General features: G+C 39.5%; 1 protein-coding gene and 1 long non-coding RNA gene across 2 annotated transcripts; one reads left to right on the top strand and one right to left on the bottom strand.

Moving 5' to 3' along the window:
• Positions 1 to 245: 245 nt before the first annotated feature.
• Positions 246 to 9834, bottom strand: LOC115279525. Its single transcript, XR_003903490.1, has 3 exons — positions 9324 to 9834; positions 4537 to 4642; positions 246 to 1080 (listed from the first exon to the last, which is right to left on the bottom strand). It is a non-coding gene; the product is annotated as an uncharacterized LOC115279525 (long non-coding RNA).
• A 3310-nt stretch (positions 9835 to 13144) lies between these two features.
• On the top strand, positions 13145 to 22212 carry ABRA (actin binding Rho activating protein). Its single transcript, XM_029924069.1, has 2 exons — positions 13145 to 13855; positions 21608 to 22212. Exons 1-2 carry the CDS (start codon positions 13191 to 13193, stop codon positions 22083 to 22085), a joined length of 1143 nt encoding a protein of 380 aa, XP_029779929.1. The 5' UTR covers positions 13145 to 13190; the 3' UTR covers positions 22086 to 22212.
• The last annotated feature ends 1654 nt before the right edge of the window (positions 22213 to 23866 follow it).

The following is a 23866-nucleotide window of genomic DNA, read 5'->3' as shown; positions in this document are numbered from 1 at the left end:
GGAGTCAGTGGTGGCCGCCCAAAAGATATGTCCACATCCTAACCCCTGGAATTTGTGAAGATGACATCATTTTTATTTTTATTTATTTTTTAATGTTTGTTTATTCTGAGAGAGAGAAACAGCTTGAGAAGGGGAGAGGCAGGGAGACAGAGAGGGGGAGAGAGAATCCCAAGCAGGCGCCAGCATTGCCAGTGCAGAGCCCGATGCAGGGTTCAAACTCACAGACTGACATCATGACCTGAGCTGAAATCAAAAGTCGGATGCTTAACTGACAAAGCTATCCAGGCACCCCTATGACATCATTTTTTAAAGGGTGTTGCAGATGTAATCAACCTGAGGATCTCAAGATCCTCCCAGATCACCTGGAAGGGCCCTAAGTAGACCCAACGACATCCTTACATAAGACAAATGCAAAGGAAGATTTGACACAGAAGAGGAAAAGACCCAGACACAAAGGAGACGGCCACATAAAGACAGAGGCAGAGACTAGAGTGGTGCTGTCACAAGCCACGGAAGCCTGCAGCCACCAGAAACTAGTGGAGACTAGAAAGGATCAATCGTCCCCCACGCTGGGGGCAATTTCTTCCAGCAGTCCTCGCAAAACATTACTAAAAACAAACAACAACAAAACCTTTAGGTTAAGAAGATGTGGAGTTCCCTGTAATTTTTCTGCGTGCCTGAATCTGACTAGATTAGAAACACTGAGGGCACAGATACCCCCTCATTTGTCTCTGTACCTCTAACATCCATGGTATTTATGTGGCGCTGGATGAATGCTGATTGAACTGAGCCACGGAAATAGGTGGAAGTCCAGCAGGCAGGCGGATGCTGTAGGGGTTGCAAGCCGGACACCGTGTGACAGCGAGCAGGGTGACCGTGGCAAGTCAGTTCCCTATCAAGGGACCAGACCAGACTGAAATGCTGTGTGTGGCTCTTCTGCAGAAATGAGAAGGATCAGGAGTCCTGCCCTCAGTTGGCGGATGTAGAGGTGACCCTGGGGAAATTCAGTGCCACCAAATATTTTCAGCCTTTGTCTTGTCAAAACGTAGTTGTGGAAATGGAGATTGATTCCTATAAATTCTGAAACAGGGAAAACAGGAATACATTTGAGGCCCTCCCATATTCATTTTTTTGGTTTATTTTTAATTTACTTTTTAAGTAAATTCATTGTTAAAAAACACAAAGGTATGCAGTGACGTCTTTCTCCTCCTCACCCATTGACTCACCGACCAAATTCTTGATGAGTGCCAGCTACCCGCACTGTTCTCAGTGCTTGGGGCACAACAGTAAACACAGCTGGCAGAACGACAGACTCCCTGGCCTTCCCGTCTGACTGCACTGAGAAGTTGAGGCACCTCCCTCGGAGGCCAGACTCAAGCAAAGACTCGAAGTAAGGCGCTTTCCCCACCACATGCGTTACTATAGTTTTCTAAAAGTTTCTAGAGCTTCTTTGTGGCTATGGCAGCAAATTTAAACATATATTCTTATTTTCTCTTTTTTTTTTTAAAACAAAAGACAGCATATTATACTGTACCTTGCTTTTTTAATTTAATGTATCTTGGAGCTTTTTATCAGATAACTTTCTTGACCGGAAAGTTTCCCTATTTATTTATTTTTGTGCTATTGACTAGAATATCCCTATTTGTGTGGATACAATAATATATTTAATTGGTTCCTTATGATGGACATTTAGGTTGATTTTGATCCTTCACTCTTCTGAAAAATGTGGTAATGCATAACTTTGTACAAGTATCATTTGATTCTCTTGGATAATTTCCCAGAAGAGGAATTTCTGGGTCAAAGTTATATGAATGAGTGACTCTAACAAATATTGCCAACTGCCCGCCATGGGGGTTTTACTGATGTTTACCTCGCGACAGCAGTGAAGGAGAAGGCTTGTTTTCCACACGTGGCCAATGGAGTGTGATATACAATGTTTGTTTACTTATAAGTATTCTGGCCACTGCAATGGGCAAAAAAGTGATAGCCCAGTGTAATTTTAGATTTTAAATCGTGTCTTATGAATAAGGATGTGCTTGGGGCCATTTGCTTTTCTTTTCCAATGAATTCTTTGTTCATATTTTTGCCCAATTTCCTACTGGGAAGTTGGTCTTTTTCTAATTGATATCTGTGTGCTTTTTATATATGAGGGAGATTATTCTGTTTTAAGAGTTGCAAATAGTTCATCCTGTATGTTGTCTTTTGGCTTTGTCTATAATTGTTTCCCTTTTCTGTATATTTTTTCCATGTATAATTTTTTTTATGTAGTAACTTTATCAATATCTTAATTTGTGGCCTCTGAATTTTAAGTGATATTTAAAAAGACTATTCTCACCACAGATTTATATAAGAATATTCTCATTTTCTTCTGGCATGGTTTCAGTTTTTACATTTAAATCTTTGATCTATTTAGAATATAGTCAGGTTCACAGTGTGAAACATGAATCCAACTTTCCCCCCAGCTGGCCCCATCACCATCTTCTGAACGGTCTATTTCCCCCCTACCGATTGAACGCCTCTATCTTGTATTAACTTCTCACATGTAGTTGGGTTTATTTTCTTTCCTACCCCAGCAGTTCTGTTACTCAATTCATATATCAATACAATACTGTTTAATAATTGAAGTCTCCCCTTTTTTAGTGTTTTCCTATCCATTACTGATTAATTTTCATATGATCTGTAGAATTAGTTTGTCTCATCCTAAGGAGAGAAAAAAATGAAATCATTGGAATTGAGCTGACTTTATCATAGAAATTATGTAAAGTCCTCCTATCTAAGATTATGTGTGTTTTTCTGTATTTTATTATTTAAAGTTTTATATAAATTCCAGTTAGGTAACATACAGTGTACTATGAGGTGCAGGTGTACAATATAGTGACTCAGCACTTCCGTACGTCACCTAGTGTTCATCAGAGCAAGTGTCCTCCTTAATCCCCATCACCTATTTAACCCACTCCTCCACCCCCACTCCTCAAGGCTAAGAGTCTGTTTCTTGGTTTGCCTCTATCTCTCTTTTACCCTTTGTTTTGTTTCTCAAATTCCTCATATGAGTGAAATTGTATGGTATTTGTCTTTGTCTTATTTTGCTTAGCATAATACTCTCTAGTTCCAACTTTGTCCTTATAAATGGCAAGATTTCATTCTTCTTTATGGCTGAATAATATTCCACTGTATATGCATACCACATTTTCCTTATCCATTCGTCAGGTGATGGACACTTGGGCTGTTTCCACAAATGACATAACCACTTACGGTTTTATCTTTTCTTTATTTGGTTGTATTTTATGTCTTTTAGGGGTACTTTAAGGTATATAGTTTTTGTGTATTTATTAGTAAGTTTATTCATAGATATTTTATCTTTATTGGTACCTTATTTATTAAAAATGTTTAATGTTTATTTATTTTTTGAGAGAGAGAGAGACAGAGTGAAAACAGGGAGGACAGAGAGAGAGGGAAACACAGAACCTGAAGTAGGCTCCACGCTCTGAGCAGTCAGCATAGAACCCAATATGAGGCTTGAACTCACAAACTATGAGCTCATGACCTGAGCTGTAGTTGACACTCAACTGACTAAGTCACCCAGGTTTCTCTATTGCTATTATAAATGGTTAATTCATTATACCTTCTAAATGATTTTGTTAAATATATGAATGATATTCACTTCTGTATAGTAATTATCTACCCCACTATCCATCTGAATTCTTATTAATCTTAAAACATTTTCAGTTGATTCTTGAGTTTTCCAATTATATATTCATATTGTTTGTAAATTATAATAGATTTATGTTTTCCATTTCCATTTGTCTACCCCTAGTATCTTTTCTTAGGGCGACACACTTCTGAATTTAATTTTTTTTTAATGTTTTCCTTTTATTTTTAATATATATCTTAAGTTTAAATCCAAGTTAGTATATAGTGTTACCTCTAGTATCTTTTTCAAAATGTTTTTGTCTTTCCACTTCTTATATGAGGTTTTTTTTTTGGTATCTGCTTTGTACTCTCTCTTTTTCTTCATAGAGATTTCTTTGTCTTTAAATTATGGCAAACGTTCACATTTTTCACCTGTTTTGTTCAATGTTTTTTTTTGGTGAATCTTCTTTGTTAGATTTACTGTCCTTTCCCACATGCTTTTCTTAAAGTGTGTTTAGATTGATATTATGCCCATTTAAAACTTTTGGTTTTTTAACTAAATGTGTTGAAGTTTTTTGGGCTAGGCATTTTAAAAACCTCCTATGAGGAGGCAGGAGAGACTAAGAAAGGTTCAAATCCTAAGAACCTTCTGTTGCTACCACCAAGATCAACCTACCTGCGAACACAGCGTGTCCCTGTAATTCTCTGTGCAGCCTTCCTACCTCTGCCCCTTTCAATCCATTGTTTTCGAAGTTGGAGTTCAGGAGGATTGTCATTGCCATTTGGACACCAGATTTTCCCACTCACTGTAGCAAACCATGCAGCTCACAAATCATACAACTTTTTAACTAGAGGGTGAACCCCTTCCTCTCAGAAAATATGCTTTTGCAAAATCCTTCAACTTACCTTCTAAGAAGTATCCCTCTTGTCTTCGTGCTAGATGAATTTTAACCAATCTCAGCTAGTTTAGCAGTTCTCACACAAATGTCAGAGTCTGCAGATTATCTGAGTCCTATTTAACAGAAGATAGAGTTTGAGAGTTTTAAATTTTATTTTGTGCTATTATTATTATTTTTTAATTTTACCTGTTGGTTTTAGATGACTTCCAGGAGAAGTCAAGGGTATCTGGTATGTGAAGCCATGTTCAAGAGGCTCTGTCAGCATTTTCCCCCCTCAAAATAATAGCTCTTCCCTGAAACTTTCTAGCACAAAGTTTCAGGATTAGAAGTAGATTGTATGAAAAATGCATGCCTATGGATGAACTGTGTGATTATGGTATAATTATGATGACCTATTTCCTTTGTTTTTCTAAACTTTCTCTTTTTGGTCATGACTCTCTCTTTCTCTCAACACATATACATATTTACACACACACACACACACACACACACACACACACAGAAGGGACATATACAAGATTATCAATGATATAGAAAGTTTAAATAAGTGAGAACCAAAACTCTTCTTTGGATTTGGTAATGAGGAATGCATCTGTGACCTTGGGCAGAAACCAAAATTGTGAGTTAAATGAGTTGAGGTGTGAACAAAAGATCAGAGATTAAGGAGCACAGACTACTTTTTAAATACACATTTTCCCCTCTTTATTGAAATATAATTGCCATGGTGTAAGTTAAAGGTATACGACCTATTGGTGTGATACACTTATATGTTGCAAAATTACTACCATCATAGAGTTATCTGACATCTGTAACAGGTCACATAAAGACACATGGCTATGAAGTAAAGGAAAGTTTTACAGGATCAAATAGAACATCAGGGCTAAGAAACTATATTTAGACCTCTTTAAGAAGCTTGTTTGGAGGTTGGTGTCACAAGATTGTGAAGTCCTGTCCTTAAGGTGGGAGTGGAAAGGAGTAGGAAAAGAATGTGTTAGAGCACAGTTATTAACTGTCCTGACTCTTGAGTCAGAGGGCCTGGATTTGATCCTGTTAGAACTCTTGTTAGCTCTGTGTCTTGGCACAATTTAGTCTCCATGAATCTAAAGTGATATCCTAATCTATATGAGTCCAGATCTTTCTCCTGAGCTCTACTCCCTGCCTTCTGGATCATTTATCTTGGGTGTCCTGCAGCATCTCCAATATGTCCAAATTTTAATTTAGTATGTCCAGTCCCCAAGCTTATTATCTCTGTATTTCCCTTCTTAGTGGATGCAACCATCTATGTAGCTGGGCTTATCTAAATCCCTTCATTTCTTTCACACCTAACTTCTTATTGTGACTAACTTGTATCAGTTCTACCTCCTAATTTCACCTGGAGTACTTATCTCCTGCCCAACTTTACTGCTGCCATCTTGGAGTAGGTTTCAATCATCTCTTACCTATACTACTACTCTCATATGGCCTCCACCCAGCTCCCCTGTACCTGGCCTTGAGACAGAAATCCCCAGTTCAGATTTGTGGACCAGGGTCCCACATAGGGGAAAAGGGAGACAGTTGGCAGAAGAGAAAGTGGGGGCAGCTGCCCATTGGCTGAAATTTGGCACAATCACCTTAGTAACCAGATTGGGTGCATGGGGGCACCTCTCCACTTTCCCACTTCTAATGGTCTAAACAATCTAGATCTGCCTACTTTGAAATTAGTGAGACGAATTGACTGAAATGTGTGCATTAGAAGGACCCAAGTGGTATGGAAAAGAGGACACAGAACTTTCAGAGACACCCCTCAACCCTACTCCCTCGTAACATCTTGCTCTTATGATGGGGAACCTTCTCTGGATAAAAGAAAAAAATACCCAAGTCTCTCTTCTTGCCCACGCACCATCCTTGAATCTATCCTTCATACCACCAACAAAGTGAATTTGTTAAAAATTTTAATCTTACCATTATGCAGATCAAAATTTTACACTATTAGGATAAAACCCACATTTCTTATCACAGCTTTAAAGTGCCTCCACTATCTGGTCCTGCCTATTTATTCACTAGCCTCAAACCCCACTTACCTCCTTCTTCAGTCTCCATTGCAGAAGGATGAGATAAAAGAAGGTACTACTCCCTCTACTCCAGAAAAGGCAGCATTGCTCTTAAGAGGAGAACCTCTTTTGTTTCGAGAAAGACATTATTGTCTCTGGATTATGCAGAGGCAGCAGCACCAAGCTTGGTGAGGAATGACCAAGGGAACGAGTGCTGAAATCCCACCGCAGGTGCAAGCTTGGAGATCAGTGTGACAGAAGCAGCGACTGACAATGCAAAGGAGTCACAGGAGACATGGGCAGGGAGCTAACAAGGGGAGAGTACTAAGACTTTATAGACCATTGTGAGGATTTTGACTTTTATTCAGGGGCAAAAATCATAGATGGATTTTGAACAAAGTGATATGATCTCACTTATGTTTTTAAAGTATCTGGCTAATGTTGAGAATAGATTGGACAAGGGTGGAAGCAGGGAGACTAGTTAAGAAAACTATGAAATAATCGCACAAGAGCTGATGGTGACTTGCGCTGTGGATGGTCTAGGTGGGCAATAGGGGCAGGGGCGGGGGTAAATGGTGGCAAACATGGTAAGAAGGGGTCAAATTCTGGATATTTTCAAGGAATATCCTGTTGGATACTCGTGGGCTGGATGTGGGATATGAGCAAAGAACGGGCGTCAATGGTTACCTCAGGCTTTTTTGGCTTGAGCAACTGGCAGAACAAAGTTGGTTTGGGGTTGAAAAGAGGAGGCTGTGAAAAGCTCTAGATGGAAATATTGAGTACTCAATTTGTATACATTAGATTGAGTTAATCATTAGGCAGATATCCAGTAGAGATGACTACCAGGTTGCTGAGGGCACAAGCCTGGAGTACAGAGGTTTGATATATAGTCTATGAATGTAAGTTATTTATTTAGAAGATGGCATCATTATCCTCAATAACAGTATAAATAACAACAATATATGAAGGTTCCATCTGGTACTCTTATTGAGTGGATTGGGCATTAGGCTACTTGCTTCACAGACTTCCTCTTCTATAAACACAATAACAACACAGGGAAAGAAAAAAGTATTGCCATTTTCAGACAAGGCAATTGCATCTCACAAAAGTTAATGAACGCTGCAAGGATACGGAGATTCTGAAAGAAGACCCAGAATGCAAAACTAGTGTGCCTGAACCCAGAGCGAGGCCACTGATCACTATGTTCTTGAAGCCAATATGTTGAGTGTCTGCTGGACTCACAGCTCTCTAGAATCTGGAACAGTGGTTCTCAATCCTGATGGTGTGTTAGATTAAGGTGGTGCAGGACTCAACCCCAAGACCTGTGTCTAGACCTAGCCCTTTACCATCTGTAGTTTTTAAAGCCCAACAGGTGATTCCAATGTGATTTAAGATTCTAATGTGGTTCTCATTGACTCTAAACTAGTGGACTCTATATTCCAGGAGGTTCCAGGAAAGAGTTGAACTCAGTGGAGTTGTCACTACCAAGCAACTGAGACCTCATCTGACCCTCCTCCTGCTGAGGAAAACCTTGTAGACACTGCCTTAAAAGCCTCACTATAAATTACCTTAAAATAAAACACTATAAATAAGCTTTCCCTTACAGGCCTCCAGTCCCTACAAGTGACCCTACTTGACCCTCCCATCTGAAGACTCACCCCTGCCATGGATGTGGTATTAATCCTGCCCTTTATCAAACTGAATTATTTAAGGAGATTTAGTTTTCTAACCCCCTGACTCAACATCAAGGTATAAATAGCAATAACAATGTATCAAGCATTTACATGTGCCAGTCATGGTGTTAAAGCTTTACACGTGTTAACTCATTTAATCTTCACCCTGACCTTACAAGGTAGATGCCCTGATAATACTCATCTTACAGATGAAGAAACTGAATCATAGAGAAATTAAATAGCATGGCCTAGGTCATCCTGCTAACCAGCAGAGCCCTGATTTTCCCTGGGTGCTCCCTGACCACAGGGTTCGTGTTCCTGGTCACTCACCACTCAGCATCTCCACGGGCACGCCCCGAGCTGCCTCACTTCACGATGGAGGCTTTTCCTTCTTACCACAAACCCTCCTCTTCTCCTGTTCCTTCCCAGCTAAAATCACTTCCTCATGCTCATTATTTAAACTGATATCTCTAGATCATCCTCGACACCCATCACCCACAGCAATGAATTGGTCCCTATTGTGTCCTTTGGATGTTCCCCTCTGTGGCTATCAACTCTTTCACATCTTCATGTGTTTCTTTCCAAGATTAGTTTACTAACTTCTGTAAAGAGTCTTCCTATCCTGTCTTGTCTTTTTCAGTCCAGACTCCACTGTACTGGTTCTGGACTTGATCATTTGGTAAGGCCAGTTTGAGGTTGCACAGGGCTTAAAATACTTCAGTGATGCAATGAGTCTCATATGATTAGACACTGGTTCCTGAGCAAGGTGTTTTTCACAATGTAGCTCTGACTTACTCCTTCAAAAACCTGCCCTACTGCTCCCTAGCCCATCGTCCTTACCCTACAGACTGTGTTCTTCTCTCACGTTCATGAACTGAGGGCCACAAACAACCCCATCCAAAGACTTACTACATCATATTGGTTCATCCAGTGTGTGTGCGTGTGTGTGTGTGTGTGTCTTTGCTGTTACCATTTAAAAAAATGGGGAGAGTTCATGTAAAAATCCAGGTTCCTTACTTCTTTTGAAACATTACTTCACCAGCTGCCCATAATCCTCACCACCCCCCATTGTACCCCCAAGCCCAACTCACCTCACACATTTGAGTGACCTGCATGACCCTGCAGGCGTCTGAGTTGGTGATCTCTACTCTGGGCTCTTAGAAGGGTTCCATGTGCACCTTCATGCCTCCGTAACTTTGTTCACACGGTGTCTTCAGATCAGAGCACCCTTTCCCCACCTGGTAAGGTTCTCTTTATCTTTGAAAAAACAGATAAAGGATCACCATTTCCCTGAAGTTCTTCCAATAAGATCAGTCACCCTTTGCTCAATGGATCACCCATTAAGCTTTATTTATATTTCAAATGTAACTCTCCCCAAACTATTAAAGCCATTGTATGTATGTGTTCTCCTGGCTGGATTGGGAGACCCGGAGAGTAAGCTCTGTTTTGTTCAGCTTTCTCCCCTCACCCACATTGTCTACCATCGCGCTTCGCCCATTATATACATTCTGTGAGCACGGAGTAAATTCAGTTGAAATTGGCAGCTCTTTTTTGTTCTGTATTGAAGTTTTTTATTCCTACTTTTGTGAAACTGAACGATGAAAGGACTTAGTAGTTTATGTATAAAGGATCAATGAAATTATTGTTTCATAAAAGCTTTGAGCAAATGTAGGTTTCTGAAGTCTTTAGTAAGAGTATATAACTGATTATAAGGGTTGGCTCTATCACACTTCTAAATGCAAAGTATGTAAATACAACTCCCACCTCTCCCCAGGACTGCCTAGAAGAATCAAGTAAAAATGAATATATCTTCAAAACACTTTCACACATATGACACATTTCTTAGGTGGTAATTACTTCACTAATCACCACCAAACCTTCACTTACAGTTTCTAATCTCATGTTTTCATAGGAAACTCACATTGTAAACTGCTTATTCTACTATATCTTTATCTTTGAGACTCTCTTTTCATTTCTTTTGCACTTTTTATTAAAATAGAAGAACACTGAACTTCTAAGAATCTATATCTAGGTTGAGAAAGAATTTAGAACATTTCTTATAAAATGCACACGAGGTAGTATACAGACCTTGTTTTAGGAAAGAAATGCCCAAAGTAGACATGAGGAGGAAACAAAAACTTTACACTTTCTTCTGGAGAAGTGGGAATGAGGATCCATAGGCCGCAGTTGCCACAGAAGTGATATCTCAGAGGGAATGACCAGACTCTGTGGGAGCTGCCTCTGCTTTTTGCCAAGACCATCTGCTGACAGTCCCAAGCCCCAGGCAGTGGACTGCAGTGCCTGCTAATATTGAAACTCCAGTAACATTTTACTGTCTCCAATTCGTCTCCTTCATCTTCCACCTGTTCTGAATGTGGAACAGGTGTGCACAAGGAAGCAGAAAAATTCCCTGGACAGTGGTAAACTAGCCTGATCCTGGACTAGGCTCATGGGGATCTAAAAAAAACCCATTTTTTGAGTATGTAGAGAAATGGGCACCTTCCTACACTGTTGGTGGGAATGTAAACTGGTGCAGCTGCTCTGGAAAACAGTGTGGAGGTTCCTCAAAAAACTATCAGTAGAACTCCCTTATGACCCAGCAATAGCACTGCTAGGGATTTACCCAAGGGATACAGGAGTACTGATGCATAGGGGCACATGTACCCCAATGTTCATAGCAGCACTATCAACAATAGCCAAAACATGGAAAGAGCCTAAATGTCCATCACCTGATGAGTGGATCAAGAAGATGTGGTATATATACACAATGGAGTACTACATGGCAATGAGAAAGAATGAAATCTGGCCATTCGTGGTGACGTGGATGGAACTTGAGGGTGTCATGCTAAGTGAAATAAATCAGGCAGAGAAGGACAGATACAGATGTTTTCACTCATAGGTCTAACAGGAGAAACTTAATAGAGAACCATGGGGAGGGGAAGGGAGGGAAAGAGTTAGGGAGAGGGAGGGAGGCAAATCATGAGAGACTCTGGAATACTGAAAACAAACTGAGGGCTGAAGAGGGAGGGGGGAAAGGGGAAGGCGGGTGATGGACATGGAGGAGGACGCTTGCTGGCAAGAGCACTGGGTGTTATATGGAAACCAACCTGACAAAAAACGATATAAAAAAAGAACCCCATTTCTTCCCAAGGCATTCCAAGTGAAATGAAGGGAATCTAACGGGAACCGAACAGTCTGCAGTGTATCTACATTCCAGAGAAGTATGCCAGAAATTTCAGACTCAGATTCAAATCGTTATTTGTAATAGTTTTCTATCCTTGTGATCCAATTTCCTCTTAATCAAGAAGGATTTTGTCTCAGTTAACATTTTCAGATGCTGCTGAATTCTGAGTACACATCTGACAGATTTCTAGATAAAGTCTTAAATCATCTCCCAAATTGTTTTAACCTTAGTAGGTAAATGACCTACATGATGAAAAACTGACATCAACATATTTTTTTAAATAAATTTGTCTCACCGTGAGAACTGACTGACTTTCATGCCCATTTTTTATGCTCTTAGCAGTTCTCAATCAATATTGATTAGAGGAAAGGATACAGTTCTAAAGTCTATAGAACTGCTATATGAGAAAAAAATTCAATTTGTCTTACTTTAAGAAAGTATTCAGGGGGCACTTGGGTGGCTCAGTCAGTTAAGCATCTGACTTCAGCTCAGGTCATGATCTCACAGTTCGTGGGTTCGAGCCCCGCATGAGGCTCTGTGCTGTCAGCTCAGAGCCTGGAGTCTGCTTCGGATTCTGTGTCTCCTTCTCTCTCTGCCCCTCCCGCACTTGTGCTGTCTCTGCCGCTCAAAAATAAATAAATGTAAAAAAACATTTTTTTAATTAAAAGAAAAGTATTTAGTGTTGAGTTCTAGAAGAGCATTTTATTTGGTTTAGTACACTTTATATATGGTTCTTTTTCTCTCCAAATGACCTATCTATGCAGTCCTTTTTCAAAAACTATATTTCAATCATTGTTCTGAGAATCAAATGCATGGCTTTTTCTACATGAGTCTAAAAGCAGGGTACATTATTAAAAACAAAAGGTCAGGTGAGGGTTGCTTCTGGTAGCATTCACTTGCTTTGTCTTTAATTGGTCTTTTTTGAAACAAAATATTTTTTCAACATATTTGAAAAGATTTTTTTGTAATAATAATTTATGAAAGTCAGTGTGTGTGTGTAGCTCTTAATTTAAAGATTTAAAAAATAACTGGACCAAAAATCTGACCATTGTCTTATATGTCAGTATGACCTCTCTATATAACAGTTCAAGCTTGGGACCGGAAAACCTGGCCCTTGTCTCCTCCTTACCTGGGCCTCAGTTTTCTCATCTGGAAAGTAAAGGTTGGATGAGGTGATTCTAAGATCTGTATCAAATAGAGGTGAAGACAAAAGAAAAAGGTACAGGATCTTTGATATCTAGAATAAAAAGCACACATTTTGAATCAGACAGATCTGGGTTTGAATCACAGATATTATTAGCTGTAGGAAGTTAGATTTCATTGTACTCCTCTATAAAATGGGACTAATTAAGAGCCATTTTGAGATTCAAATGAGAACAAGCCTATAATATTCCTAGAACAATTTGTGCACATATTTTATGCTGTTATAAATGGTAGGACTATATTTTAAGGTCAAGAAGAACATTAAGGCTGAACACATGATTAAATCTAGTAATTTCCACTCTGGCACTTGAGAAGAAAGGGAGTGCATATCACTGTCCTTTACCAGCAGAGATGTCCCTCTGCTGTGATGAAACTGGAGACGTCAGGGTTTAAAAAAAGCACACCATCAGGGGGAAGGCACCACGTCTTGGCAAGAAATGCTTCACATAGTTTCCACAGTCACCAAACTCTTCCCACCCCACACCCTGCTTCTATTTAAATCTCAGGCACGCCACAGGTGCTCACTCATTTCAGCCAGTGCCCAGGCTACCAGCAGAGAAGAGAGGGTGGCATGGCTCCGGGAGAGAAGGAAAGAGAGGAGGGCCCAGCCAAGCGTGCCCTCCGGAAGGTCCGCACAGCCACCCTGGTTATCAACTTGGCCCGAGGTTGGCAGCAGTGGGCAAATGAGAACAGCATCCGGCAGGCCCAAGAGCCCACAGGCTGGCAGCCGGCAGGGACCCAGGATGCACCCCAAGCTCCTAAGCCAGTGATCTACCCCACCCCCCGCCAGAAACCTCCGAGCACCCCAAAGTCTCCCTCCAAAAAGCCAGAGGGACTTGGAGATGGACAAAGTGGAGAGGGGGCTGCTGAAGTCTCTCATATCAAGAGGAGAGAGGTGACTAAAACAGTTATCAGCAAAGCTTATGAGAGAAGAGGGGATGTGAACCACCTCAGTCACAGATATGAGGACGGTGACATGCCTGGAGCCAGGCAGCAAGAGGATGACATTGACAGAATTCTCCACAGCCATGGCTCCCCAACGCGGAGGAGAAAATGTGCCAACCTGGTATCTGAACTGACCAAAGGCTGGAAAGAGATGGAACGGGATGAGCCCAAGTGGAGGAGTGACAGCATAGACACAGAGGACAGCGGCTATGGAGGGGAGACCGAGGAAAGACCGGAACAGGATGGAGAGCAGGTGGTCGCCACCAGAATCAAACGCCCCTTGCCTTCCCAGTAAGTGAATGCCCCCTTCAGCTCCTTACACTGCTTTTGAGCTGCAACCAGCCATGGGGACCGCGAGAGCAGGGAAATACTACCAAGGTTAGAACGAGAATCTTAGTGACTGGGCAGGCAGCGAGCTCCTGTGGGGAGGCATGCCTCAGGGTAAACGGGCAAGGTCCAGCTAAACATGGACCTTTGGGTCGAGGGGCCCTTCTATTTTGTTTCTCCTTTCTGTTTTGAACTGAATACTCAAGTCTTAGCCTCCACAAAGTCATCAGAGAAGGTTGTCTGCTTTGGGTACATTTTTAAAATAAATTCTATGATGAGTAACAAATCGGCTTGCTTCTCGGCAGAAACCGTACTTACTGGTAGAGAGGGCAGACCTTTCCCTTGTCTCAAACCAGCCTGTAGTATTGTCAGGAGACACCTTATGGACGTAGTGCCTGTGGGGCGTAGGTCTCTATTACCCAGCCAACAGGTGGGAGGCTGCTACCTAACTCCAGAGTAGGCCCAGAAGTGAGACAGACTCAAGTTCAAGTTCCAGCTCTACCCCAACTATAGTTAACAATACTGTGTTTCATACTTGAAAGTGTCCTCAACACACACACACACACACACACACACACACACACAGACACACGCATGCACAGTGGTTATTTTTATAAGTCCACTTTCTCCTTTGTAAAATGATAGCAACGGTAACCTTTGGGGATAAAATCTGTTGTACTGGGAGAAGAAAATGAGATTAAGTTTGCCATGAACTTAGCAAAATATCTGCCACATACCCTCCATATCTAAAAGCTATTATTATTCACATAGATTCTAGTATTTGGCAATTTTTCAAAGTTTCAGAAAAAGTTTGTTCTGTTGGTAAACAAAGACAGACATGCTATTGAATTTAAGTCATTAAAATACTACAATCCTAAAACATTTAGATGTCAAAGACAAATACCTACACACCCACACAGAGTCAAACTGATACATTTATTCAGACCAAAAAAAAAATACATGCTGTTTTTTAAGACACTATACCTCCACACAGGAGAAAGGCAGGATATCTCCACAACTGTAGAATATCAAAAATGAAATATCAAATATGAAAATTCTCTGATATGATGAATGCTTATAAACCAACTCCCTCTTGGAACATTAGATGTGTAGGTGTGCTTTTTAAATTTAATGAAATGAAGTAAAGACCAAAACTGATTACCTCATTTGACAAAAACTATCTTATAGTTTGTGACTTTAAAGGTGTCTTAAAATAGAACTACAATATCACATGCTTTCAAGAAAAATGAGATGCCAAATCTAGATAATTGTAGCAACCTTCATGCATTTAATGTGTACTGTGGGTATTTGACATGCTTTGTCCTTTTCTGAGGCCGGTATTATCATCCCATTTTAGGGATCAGCTAAAGCTCAGAAGGGAAGTTTACCCAGCAAGTTTGTAACAAAGCTGAGATGCGCCTGCCTCCACATGTGGTGTTTTGAAACCACACATGGTGCTGATTCTCATGCAGTGCCTTGAGGATGTGTTAAGAGATCTGGATCTGTGTTCTCGTGTTAATACAGAAATTCATTATCAGAAATAATTATTCCACCAGAACATATGGAACCACAGTCTAATTCTGGCCTTGTGGATTTGAGTGTGGGTGTGTGTGTGCTAGAAATGGAATGGAACCTAACAGAATACAGACTGAAGATGACACAATGAAGAGCTGCTCTCAGCATGAAGTAGGAAGGTGACAGCTGGGATCAATGTTCAATGCATGCACTCTTCTTTGGTGCTTGTCTGTGTGTATTCTTATGTTTCTTCGTTTTATCCTCATAATATTCTCATGGGGTAAATATACTTATCATCCACATTTGATAGGTAGGGACATGACATATTGGAAAATTTGTATAAGATCGTGCAGCCCAAGGGATTTGAACCCAGGCATTCTGGCTTCCAAACCCACCCTCTTCACCACACTCTAAACTATTTCACCTGGAAGTGAGGACTTGCACCCACAACCCTTCACAAGTTCCTAAAATCAGACACATACACGGACACCTTCTTAGTGTGATGGGGAGGTGCATAAGCTTTGAATGGGAGACAATTAGGTTTGAATTATGATTACTTTGGTAAATCCTCTCTGTTCTCATCTAAAAAAAACCATGACTTATAGAGTTATTTTGATAATAGGCAAAACAATGGACCCAGAGGAACTCTTTAATAAGTTATATGCATTACAATGCAGGGGGCCAGCCTTGGTGATCCCAACCCTGCAGGACATAGGGGACTGGTCCTCAGGGTTGGGGTGGAGGAGTGGAACGAAATCTCTTCTTTCCTTCATCGGTTCCTTTCTCTCAGTCTTGGAGTACACAGGGCACCAGAATGTCGTATACACGGGCAGCATCTCTTAATGTCAGCAGTTATCCTAGCTGTGCTCAGGAAGCTGCAGCAGAAGCCTGGTGGGACTCTCAATTACTGCCTGAGTATTGGGGGTGGCATTATTGAGAAACCCTATATGAAAGCAGGTTTTGTTCACTAACGTTTAATCCTAACTAAGCCCATTCTTTACCCATATCCACCAATAGGGAAAAAATCATGTATCACAAATGCTTACATAGAAAGAATTTTCTTGGTGGTCAAGAAGTTCCATAATAGATAACAAAAATGAACAAGTCAGATTTCGTAAAAAGTAGATTCTTTACTAACAGAGTTTTGCTATCCTCTGAAAATGGTTTCTACTTTATGCTGTAGTGTTTTGATCATATGGCTACATGACTCGTTTGGTCCAGCTCCTTTAGTCAAAGGAATTGCATCTGTCTCCAATACAAAATGGTGAGATCGCCTATACAAAAATGCCAAACATCCATTTATCCTCAATGCCAAGTTATATTCAGCAAAAACAATAATAATTGAACATAAGAATGCCATTTTATAGATAAGGGAATAGACATACAGAGACATTAAGAAATGTATCCACATTATAGAGCTATTAAGTGATGAAGTTGGGAAGGCTGATGACAGATCCTCTGAGAATCTATGGATTCTCTCAGTAGGGAACAGGCTCAAGATATAAAATGAAGGCAAAGGGTCAGATAAAATAGTGGAACCCTAATAACACTCAAAGTGTAAGGTTTAGGTACAACTATATTGAAGGGTTTTACTAGAAACAGAGGCCAAAATATGGCTTTCTGCTATGTGACCCCAATTCCAGAGCATGAAACCCTTTCTATGGACTCTGAGGACAGTTACCAATCTGCAAAGAGAATCAATCACAGGCCTGGCTCTCAAACCTGATTGATGGTGGAAAGAGATAAATGTGACCCTGTGAATGTCCTGCTTCCTTTCATCAAACTGGCTCTACTTCCTGTGTGGAGAGTCGTCAGCCAGTGGATGCACAGAGCAGCAAATTCTCCGCAGCTCTCCTCTGGGAAGTTGGAAAGGGTGGCAGGAATTATTCGTGTTCTCAACAGAGAACTGTTGCTCTGCTAAGTGGAGAGATGCCCCCCTCCGCAGGAGAGTCATGCGATGCAAGGGGGCAGTGAGAGCAGAGCTCTGCTTCCTTCACGCAGACCCAAGACTTCGGCCAGAAAACACTGCCAGGCCCCGTGGCATTCTAAAGCATCGTTTGGTGATGCAGGTGAAGGCCATCTACCGGACTGTTTCCAGTGTCAGTGAACTTGGTTAGGTTTGAAATATGCCTTTCAAAACTTTTATTTCCCATGCAGTTTATTCACAGTTAATAACTTACCCATATAATTATTACTCTAAAATGAAAAGGCCTAAGACACACTCGGTTCCTGTATTCTCATTATATGGCTGAAAATCCCATTCACCTAAGAAAGCAACACTCAGACTGATGTCATCTTTAAAGTTGACAGATATTTCAGAATTTGTTTCCATGAATGAAAGTACACTTTCCAAATAGAATGCTTATAATGTCTAGTAGAATTAGTTACTTTGCCCATACTAGGACAGGGGAAATATTTGCTGATTGACTGTAAGAAACTTTGTTTACTAATAATGAAACTAACAAGGCAAGTTTAGATTAAATATTACTATCCTCAAATATGGGTGTTATGTCAATCTTTGAATATTATTTTGCTTTCTATAAATATATAATAGATTATGTTTCTGAAGCTCAATCTAAACTATTTACATTGTTACTTGAAAATACAAAAAAAAAAAAAAAACACCAACCAACAAAACAGGATAAGCAGGTATATTGTTTCTTATGTTCCTCTACCAAGAGGATAGTCAAAGTATAAAATGTTCTAATCCTGATTTAAACATGATACTTTCAGGCTTTTAAAAATTGGGAATATAATAACAATACAGAACATTTATAAAATAGAAATGAAATGCTCCTTAAGGTATATTTCCTCCTAGGACTTCGTCCTTTATAACCTATTTTCTAATTCTTGCTTATTGGACCAAATTTTTTGCATTCCTTCTGTCCTATTATTGGGAATTAAAATTTGACAATATAACATGAGGAATTAGGAGGTGCTATTTTAGAAGGCCAATGCTTCACTTTCTCAGAGATTACCCTTCCAACCTCAACCTTATCCCTAAAGACATAGATTGAAAATCAGAGGGAAAGAAATCCTACATCAAGAAAGCAGAGACTCATATAACATACAGTTTAAACAAGTTGGCTTTGGATGTCAATTTGAATATTTTCCTTTTTTTCTTTCTTTAAATTAGAAAAATCAACATGATACCAATGTGAAAGATAATTTTTTAAAAAATGAAAAAAATCAATTTTATCTAAATACTATGTCATTTTCAATTGTACGCATGCTAATGATTTCTTCATCCTGATGTGTACACATTATACATAGTTAGAATTTTACCATATACTCAAATTTGTATTATTCTCATTATTTTCATGAATGTCCTTTAGTGGTTATTTACTCTTTTTTTTTTTTTCCATTATTGAAGACCCAGTGAATACCTAAAACAGTGTCTGACACACATTAGGTGTCATAAGGACTTTAATAAAGAATGTCAAAGTGCCCAGAAGCTCTTGAAAGGGAAAATGTACAGTAACCCCCTCCTTATGTGTGGGGGATACATTCTAAGACTTATAATGGATGCTTAAATCTGCAGAAAATACTTATATATATTATGTGTCTTTTCGTATAGGTACGTATCTATGATAAAGCTTAATTTATAAAATTAGGCACAGTAAGTAACCACAATAATAGAACAATTATGACCATGTACTATAATAAAAGTTATGTGAATGTGGTCTCTCAAAATCTCTTACTGTTCTGTAACTATCCTTCTGTGATAACGTGAGATGACAAAATGCTACATGAGGTGAATGACGGCACCGTGATGTAGTGTTAGGCTACTACTGACCTTCTGATGACTCATTAGGAGGAGGCTCCTGTGCTTGCAGACTGGTTGGCTGTGGTAACTGAAACCATGGATAAGGGGGGGGACTGCCGTATTACATTTTATTATATAGGGCGGAAGTACAGTCGGTGCTCGGGAAATATATGCATGAATTAAATGATGCAACTCTTTCTTCTGAGCTGTTTCAAGTCTCTTCTCTAGTAGGATGATCCAGCCTCAAATCAGGTGAGCTTTGGCTATATATGCTAGCATGGCTTTGGGCTTGTTATTGAAGACTATGCCTGTCCTGTACTGCCTTGGTTCTCAGGGGAGAAGGGGTTTGCTCTCATCTGATAACAAGATCAAGCAGCCCATGCTCTGGGAAGCTAAACAGGGACAGTCTAAGGAGAGGCAGATGAAGCTGAGGGCCAGCAGGACTGAGAGAAATCCATTCCCTTTCAGAGTGGTGTAATTCCTAGCACTGTTCCATACATATGTGGTGTTTTTAAAATTGCAGTAATTGTGTATACAGTTTTTATGTGCTTTTTCCCCGATTAACTTGGTCATATACTTTTGTCCACATGGCTACAAAGAATAGTAGTGTTATGTATATCAGCGTATCCCTAGTTTGAGCTCTGTTTTAATAAAGGAACTGAATGCAACATAGTTTTGAACACACCACGAAGCATGGGAATTAGTGAAAGCTCGCCATCTAGTGGTCGTTATTCCTCTTCTGAAAACTATGCTGTTAGAAGTACATGTATCTTCCTACCCACATCAGTGAGTTTCCCACATTTGGAAAACCAGATTTCAGGAAGTGAACTTGGATAGCGAGGATTACCCACATCTGACCTGTAGCTGGGTTCTGAAGAGAGAATTGTGAGAGTTCGGATAGGAGGGGTTACTTAGCTCAAGCATGCTGCTCACACCAGCAACTTCGGTGAGGCTCTGCGGCTCCAGTCCCAGTGCTTCCAGACATTAGGCCACTTGCTGTTGGGGAGAAAGAAGGGTGGGTCACTTGTGACAATGAGGAATACAGATCTCCGACTTTTAGATAGCCCAAGAGTCCGTGTTTTACTTGTGAAGACAAAGAGACCTAGGAGAAAAGAGTCTAGGAGACTGGAGATATAGAAAAGACAGAGAAATTATTTAAAGAAAAACTTTACCTATTTTAAAACTAGGCTTGCACCTTCATGATATTACTGGTCTACATTTTCCAATGGATTTTTTAATTTTTTAATCCTTTTTTTTTTTTTTTTTTTTGAGAGACAGAGAGAGACAGTATGAGCAGGGGAGGGTCAGAGAGAGAGGGAGACACAGAATCTGAAGCAGGCTCCAGGCTCTGAGCTAGCTGTCAGCACAGAGCCTGACACAGGGCTCGAACCCACGAACTGTGAGATCATGACCTGAGCTGAAGCTGGATGCTCAACCGACTGAGTCATCCAGGCGCCCCACCAATGCTTTTTTTAAAAATAAGAAAATGCATTCCAAATTGCAAGGAAAAGACACACACATCTGAAACACAACTCATCTACTTATTAGACATTATACCTCCAGGATGAATGACATCACTGCAGAGTGGGAAAGAGTATGGACTTTCACCTCAGACAGCTGGTATTTGAATACTGCCTTTGCCACTGGTTTAGGGCAGTATTTCACAGTAGTGACACACAGGCCTGGTTCAAATCCCAGCACTATCACTTCACACTTTTGTGTCTTTAAGCAACGTACTTAACCCCTCTGACCTCAGTTTCCTCATCTGTGAAGGGAGATTCGTAGTACCAATCTCATAGAATGGTTATAGAAATGTTAATAAAAAGTATTTAGAAGAATGCCAGCAGAAAGGATTCAATTAATGTTACTATAGCTCCCTATTGTCTTCTACCTATATATTCTACCTTGATATTCCAAACTTTGTGGCACATCACTGATACCAGTATAAATATGCTCTCCTAAGAGTCCATATATGAACATATATAGGTAAGTAGTACAATATACATGTGCTTGTATCATAAGCCTTGTTTTGGGGAAAATAACTGGTTTCTGAAGTCCTATACAAGGTGGCCTCTCTTAATACATTCATATGATTTCAACTCTAAAATGTTACTAACATGCAACTTTAAGACGTACATTTTGCATTATACATGTGTAAGGAAGCTTTTTCCTTGAAATAGAGTTTAATGTTTTTATGGTATACCAAAATAAGAACAATGGTGTTGTAACTATCCTCAAAAAAAAATAATAAAGAACAATGTTGTGAGTGTTCTAAATTAACTTCTTTCATTTCTAATTTTTGTATTGTGGCATTTTGTTTATAATGAAAAAACTAGATGTACATTAAGATGCCTATGTGTAGGAAGTACCAAGAGAAAACAACACTTGGATGTTAAATACCAGTATCTTGATCCTTCACTGTCTCTCCCTTTTAGGGCAAATAGATTTACAGAGAAACTCAGCTGCCAGGCCCAGAGGAAATACAGCCAGGTGGACAACCTGAAAGGAAGATGGCAGCAATGGGCTGATGAGCACATACAGTCACAGAAGCTCAATCCTTTCAGTGAGGAGTTCGATTATGAGCTGGCCGTGTCCAGCCGCCTGCACAAAGGGGATGAAGGCTACGGCCGTCCCAAGGAGGGGACCAAAACCGCAGAAAGGGCCAAGCGAGCCGAGGAGCACATCTACAGGGAGATCATGGACATGTGCTTCATCATCCGCACAATGGCCCGCCACAGACGAGATGGCAAGATTCAGGTTACTTTTGGAGACCTCTTTGACAGATATGTTCGTATCTCAGATAAAGTGGTGGGCATTCTCATGCGCGCCAGGAAGCACGGACTGGTGGATTTCGAAGGAGAGATGCTATGGCAAGGCCGAGATGACCATGTTGTGATTACTCTACTCCAGTGAACCTTCAGCCACAAAAGCCAGACTTGACCCACTGTTGTCTTAATGCCAAATGGTAATGTGGTAAAAATTAAAATGTAAACTTCTCTGTAATAAGTTAGCAAATATTAAACAATTTTTACATAAATGAGTTTTTGGTACTCTATTTCTGAGGTAGTTTGAAGATTCTGAGAAGCATACCGAAAGCATTTCAGAAAGCACAAAAAGTGTTATTAGTATATAACAATCGCATAAATATTTGAAATTCTACTTACCTTTTAGGCAAAAATATTTGGCTATTGACTGCAGAAATTATTATAGATCTTTAAACAGACAATTACTATGTCTAAGAAAGACTCTAACTTTAGGCAGAACATATTAAGATGTATCTTACTGGGGGAAAGAACTCCGTTAAGTTTGGCAAAACTAAAATTTTTCTAAGAGGCTTGACTTTGCACTATAATTTCTATCAAAGAATCACTTATAAAACAGACACATAAGTAAAAAGCATTCAAATAAATTTAGTGTTGAAATTGCTGAAATTTCTCTATGAGCTTGGCATTTTAAAGATTTCCAATAGGAATTAGTCATCCTTGATGATTTGCACAAACCACATAGAAAAGAACGTTACTGGTGTTTTAGAGCTGGTATGTTCACCTTCACTGGGAAAGTACAGCACAAGTGAGAGATTCTGAATCACCTGGCTTTGCAGGACTTCTTGAAGTTTTTTTCTCAAAACTGTAATGAGTCATGCCATTTACATGTATGTCAATATACAATGAAGGAAGCATACAGAGAATTCTACAATGGAGCGGAATGCTCAGTGTAAAAGAATCTGATAGAATCATTGGTTGGTAAATTAGAAACAGATTTGAGCCATTTTAATTTTATGTTCTACAAACTTTATGAAATATCTAAAAGTTGTAAATGGTAATATTAGTTTTGCCAAAGTGAAAAAAGATGTTTAATATGGCAGAGAAATTTAGTGGGTATTAATCTGTTATTTTTCTCAGATTTAATGTGTCTTAGAAAATTCTAAAAACAATTCTAAAAATGTGAGGTTACAATTCTTACAGAATTAAATGACAGTAAATATTACAGCACTTTCATGTTAAATACAGAATTTAGTGTCAAATTATGATACCTCAAAATAATAGACACTTGTAAGATATTAGGGTTAATATAAAGTATGGATTAAACTACTATAGGAATTATCTCTGTTTTCATGTATGATTCTCTTTCAAGCTGAAAGTTGCAATATCTTCTTAAAGAATGTACATTTTTGTTTCCATAATAGATTTTGTTAAATTACAAATTAATGACCAAAATTTCTAAATAGAATTTCATATAAGATGTACACTCTATCACAGTGAAACCTATGTCTACATTTGAAGTCATGCACAAGGATAAAAGACATTTTCTATATTTTCTGTTATTTATAAATATTTTAATACATGTTCTAATGTTATATTCCACAATACCACTTTCTTGTGTTTGAAATACACCAAAATTATAGAGTGCCAAGTGGGTTACTTTTAGTATCAGTAGAATATTTAGACCAAGGCTTCAAAAGAATTTCATTATATTCAACTCTGGACAGTAATGGTTTATGCAGACAATGACACAGATTATTCAAACTTCAATATATTTGAATTTGAAGATGGAGTTAGAAAGTCTTCTCAGAGACGCTACGTGAACACTGCTGAATAAGGTGTGGCTATGAAGTGAGAAAGCTAGTTTCCTTAGAGGAAGTGCCTGCTACACAACAGGTTTTTATCCCAAAACTCCGTAAGAAAATCTATAGT

This window comes from Suricata suricatta, chromosome 15 (assembly GCF_006229205.1).
Source record: "Suricata suricatta isolate VVHF042 chromosome 15, meerkat_22Aug2017_6uvM2_HiC, whole genome shotgun sequence".
In the NCBI taxonomy this organism is placed as follows: domain Eukaryota; kingdom Metazoa; phylum Chordata; class Mammalia; order Carnivora; family Herpestidae; genus Suricata; species Suricata suricatta.
Note: the sequence above shows the minus strand (reverse complement) of the source record. Positions and strands in the feature narration are given on the sequence as shown.

Bases quoted from the DNA above. Each gene is read 5' to 3' on its own strand.
- ABRA (XM_029924069.1), top strand. From the start codon at position 13,191: ATGGCTCCGGGAGAGAAGGAAAGAGAGGAGGGCCCAGCCAAGCGTGCC. The intron at 13,856-21,607 runs GTAAGTGAATGC...TCTCCCTTTTAG, and splicing joins AAACGCCCCTTGCCTTCCCA to GGCAAATAGATTTACAGAGA.